Source organism: Rhamphochromis sp. 'chilingali' (assembly GCF_963969265.1).
Source record: "Rhamphochromis sp. 'chilingali' genome assembly, chromosome: 1".
Lineage (NCBI taxonomy): Eukaryota > Metazoa > Chordata > Actinopteri > Cichliformes > Cichlidae > Rhamphochromis > Rhamphochromis sp. 'chilingali'.
This window is the reverse complement of record NC_137929.1, coordinates 67265299-67269311: the sequence shown is the minus strand read 5'-3', so window position 1 is coordinate 67269311 and position 4013 is coordinate 67265299. Positions and strand designations below refer to the sequence as shown.

General features: G+C 47.8%; 1 protein-coding gene across 1 annotated transcript in view; it reads right to left on the bottom strand.

The window, feature by feature from the left end:
• Positions 1-1148, bottom strand: part of LOC308409875 (NLR family CARD domain-containing protein 3-like) — a gene marked incomplete at its 5' end in the record, with an annotated part of 152970 nt that extends 151822 nt beyond the window's left edge. Inside the window, one exon of the mRNA XM_080902875.1 lies at positions 1088-1148. Within this exon, the coding sequence (XP_080759001.1) occupies positions 1088-1148 (61 nt within the window). The remainder of the gene's footprint in view (positions 1-1087) is intronic.
• Positions 1149-4013: the final 2865 nt, after the last annotated feature.

Sequence of the window (4013 nt, the reverse complement as noted above, 5' to 3'; positions counted from 1 at the left end):
AGCTGCCTCCCATGATTGGCCATTAAAATCTCCTGTTAGGGTAGTTTTGCCTTCTTCAGTCATACACATTACTTTAGACTATAAATCCTGGCCCTCTGTGCTACTTCTACTATTTTCTTCCATTTGGCATTCTTATTAGGAAGTTTTATCATACCGGCTCAGTATTTTTTATAGTACGTCCTTTTCTATATTTTCATTATTCTTCTGTTCAGTGCGCTTAACATTTAACATTTCTTAAGGTTTTGGGGGTACTAGCAATATTAATAGTTAGCATGAGTGGCCCTCTTGAGTTTCTGCTATTTCTGTCCTCCATAGGAATGATTCAAGCATGATTTTTAAAAGGTCATTTGGCAATATGTACATCCCTATATTTCGTGTCATTTTAGCAGCATGTCCCTAGACTTGATGCAGTTACTCTTTCATTTTCTGGTGGGAACTAAAGTTGCATCTTCGAAAATGCCTGCATCTAGAATTGTTAAACAGTTTTCTCTCCATTTCATTTCAAAGATCATCACAAAATACATAGGTAGGTGCTGCCTCAACAGCTTTACAAGCCTTTCATTCCAATCTCAGTCATACAGTACCAATCTCATCAAAGTCACCTACAACATTAAGCCTCCTAGGCAAGTCCCTAAAATTATCAACAGCTCTCCCCCTCTTTGTCTCCAAATGGACTGCAGGTCATCAGTGATCTTTGCTTCCTGTGGCCATTTTAATTCTGCATCACACTATATCCATCTGGTCGCTCAAATCACATCTTCTTAACCTGTGGTTATGCCTACTTTTCCTTGGGCCTGCAGCTGGCGCCGTTATGGGGGTCCGCAATCTCGATGTTGATTTTGTAAATTTCCATGTGAGCTGCCCAGGAGAATTTTCAGGCTGCCCTAACACTCCGACACTGGCCTCTCGATCTCCCGTTGGAGAGCCGCGAGCCTCCCCATGATGGTATCAAACTTATGTTCCATGGTGTTGTCATTCTTTTGATTCTGAGACCTCACAGCTGCAGTGATCCGTTCGGCGATGTCTTCCAACTGTCGCTCAAGGGTCCAATTTTGAGCAGGCCTCTCTCTGATGTATCCCCCCATACGCTCAATGTTGTTGCTTTGAGCCTTCACAGCCGATGCAAGCGTCTCCAAGGTGTTGACCATATTACGTTTGTTGTGAGAGGTCGCGCCTCGTCCCGTCGCTTCGATTCCAGCGGGCAGCCTTGGGGGGGTTTGAACAGCCGGTTCCGCTCTCTTATTTCTCCGATAAACCAGGGCTAAGCCAACTCCGATCAGCACGAACCCTGTTATCACGGTTCCGAATAGATAGATATCTTAAGCGTCCTTGATCGACAGTCCCGCCAGGCACATGACCCTCCAGTTCTGCCACCCGTCCATCGTGTATCCGGCAGGGAAAGTCCCTCCAGGGCACTCAGGCTCTCCCGAGCCCAGACTTCTCGTTGAGAAAACGGTAAATTACCATCAGGGTGTACACCTCACCCCTGGCGTCGTTGCCCACCTCTCAATTTTAAATACACGTAGACATTGAGGGCTAGCAGGAGGGACTATGCGCATACCTGCTGCTCTCTGGCAGGTAGCTCCATGCCCTCCTGGGTTTTAAATGCACCTTAGAACACGCATGCATCAACACTACAATGAGCGGGTGGAGGGAGGTTTGGAGTCTTCTCTCACCCCCGTTCTCTGCGGCCCGCTGGAGCGGGGGGGCTGGGAGGAGGAGTTGGCCGTCCGACTGCGGTCTGGAGTGTGGGGCCTCCCTGCTGCTGCGGAGTCGGGGCGGTCTGCCTCTCCCCACCGCAGGGAAAAGGGTAACACCACCTGGGTCTGGGTGCAGTTCCCCCCTCCAGGGGCAAGGGTACCTAGACCCGGTTCGTAGAGTACGCTTGGGGAGTGTGATTGTGTGTACAGCGTCTCTTTATGTCTGTCTCCACGTTGGTTGAGTGTGGAGCAAGTGCATATGAGAGCATGAGGGTGGGAATGGATGTTTGTATCTGTGTGTGCCTGTATGTCTGTGTCTATATGTCAGGTTGGGTATCAGACGCCACCTCTCTGGGGACATCTCAGGCCCTCCAAGGTTTGGAGGCCTATCTCCCCCCACCACCGCTTCCCCTGCCAGTGGCAGACTCCCTCAGACATCAGTGCGTTGGTGGTTCTTTGTGTCTGGGGATGGGCGTCCAGGTACACACCGGCTCACTCCTTGGCGGCCGTTTGTCGGGGCCTGGAGCCTGGGGCTCGCTCGGGCCACTTCGGAGGTGGGGTGCCCCCGGCCTCTCGGCCTGGGGCTCGGTCACTCAGGCACAGCTGGCTGCCGGCGGAGCTCACGGGCGCGTCACTGCAACCCCCCCTGGCTTCTGCTCCGCGGCTGCTGAGTGAGACCTCATCTGGGACTCTCCTCAGCTCTTTCTGGGACAGTGGCACGGCTGCCCCTCTGTTGGTCTTCCTTGGTCTCTTGTGTTCTGAGGGCCTCTGGATGTCTGGAGTTTTGATCTCCTCCATACCTGCTTCATGCCCTGCAGGACGGGGCTGTGGCCCCCCCACACCCTCTAGCAGATCATTACATGAAGGAACCTTTTAAAAAAAAACAAGCGCGTCCATGCTCACAGGTGTACACACGGGTGATCACACCCACAAACTACACCCTTTTTGGCTCCTACCTCAAAGTACACTGTGTTCTGTTGATCTTATGTGCTGCACAATAATGTTTAATATTTAGTATTTACTGTCATATTCCCATATATCATTGTGATGTTGTTTATTCTATTACTCTTGTTCTCTTCTGCTTGTTTTCCTTTTTCTTTCTCAACAGGTGATCCAGGTGATCGATATATGCATTTTCTTTTTCTTTTTTTTTCTTTTCTGCCCATTCTGTTGGTTTTTGTTTTTTGCCCTTCTCCCCCGTCCCTCTTCTCAGCTGTTTCTCTCTCCCTCTTTCTTTCTCCCCTTCTTTCCCCCAGTCAAGTCTGTCCCGTATTCAGCAAGTGAAAATAAAATAAACAATAAAAGGTGAATCAAATAGACCATTATGGCAAGGCTGGGATGGTCAATTTGGTAAAGTAAATCCGTTGGGCATCTTTCTTTGCCTTTAGACAATAATTCTGATGGCAAAAGAGCCAAACGGGACAGGCAAAAAAAAAAAAAAAAAAAAAAAAAAAAAAAGGTGAGGTGTCAATAGCATTCAGAGACCAGTCGATCAAATCCATAATATCAACGGCCTGGTTCTTACGTCTTGCATTTTAACCCTTTCACAGGTACGCTGTTCTGTTTGCCATCAGCAGCCCTGAGCCTAAATTGCGTTTGTCACATTCGCATTTTCAGGCTTTCGCAGGTGCTTTACTCCGGCACAGATCTTATTTCCTCTCTGCATTGTGCAGCCTCTCTGCTCTCTGGCAGCCATCTGCGCTACTGAGCTTTAACCCTAGCTCTACCTCTCTCCTGGTTGTTGTATCCCTTTGCCCTTTTGCTGTTTACTTGTTTTCACTTCCAATCGAATAGCAAACATGGCCTGCCATCTGAGGGCCGCCACCAAACATGGCCTTCCATCTGAGGGCCGCCACCAGGCCCAGCACTTATGTTGACACTTCGAGCAGTCTGTTCTTCTAGCAATCAGGCCGATACTAGCCATTGGAGTATAACTGCCAAACATCTATTTTCTGTTAATCAATAAATCGTGTTCATTCTTTCTAATGGTCTGTCCTTATAGAAATTAAGCTTATGCGCAAGTTCAATAAGGAAGATCTATAGCCTCACATCTGTCCTCTAATGCTCTGACTTTTTTCCTTCAAAAAAAAAGTGTTGGGAAAGAAAGAGAAGGAATCCACCTAATGTCTATACATCTCATCAAGACAAATCACTGATTTCCTACCTGCAGATGAAGCTGCTTTGATTGGCTGTTCCTCTTCAGGATTCTTTATGAACTTTCTATAAAAAAATGACAAGGTGATTTTATCAGAAGAAACAGCAAACACAGTCAATGTCTCACGTCATATTAATTCATTTTTGTCAAGTGTATGT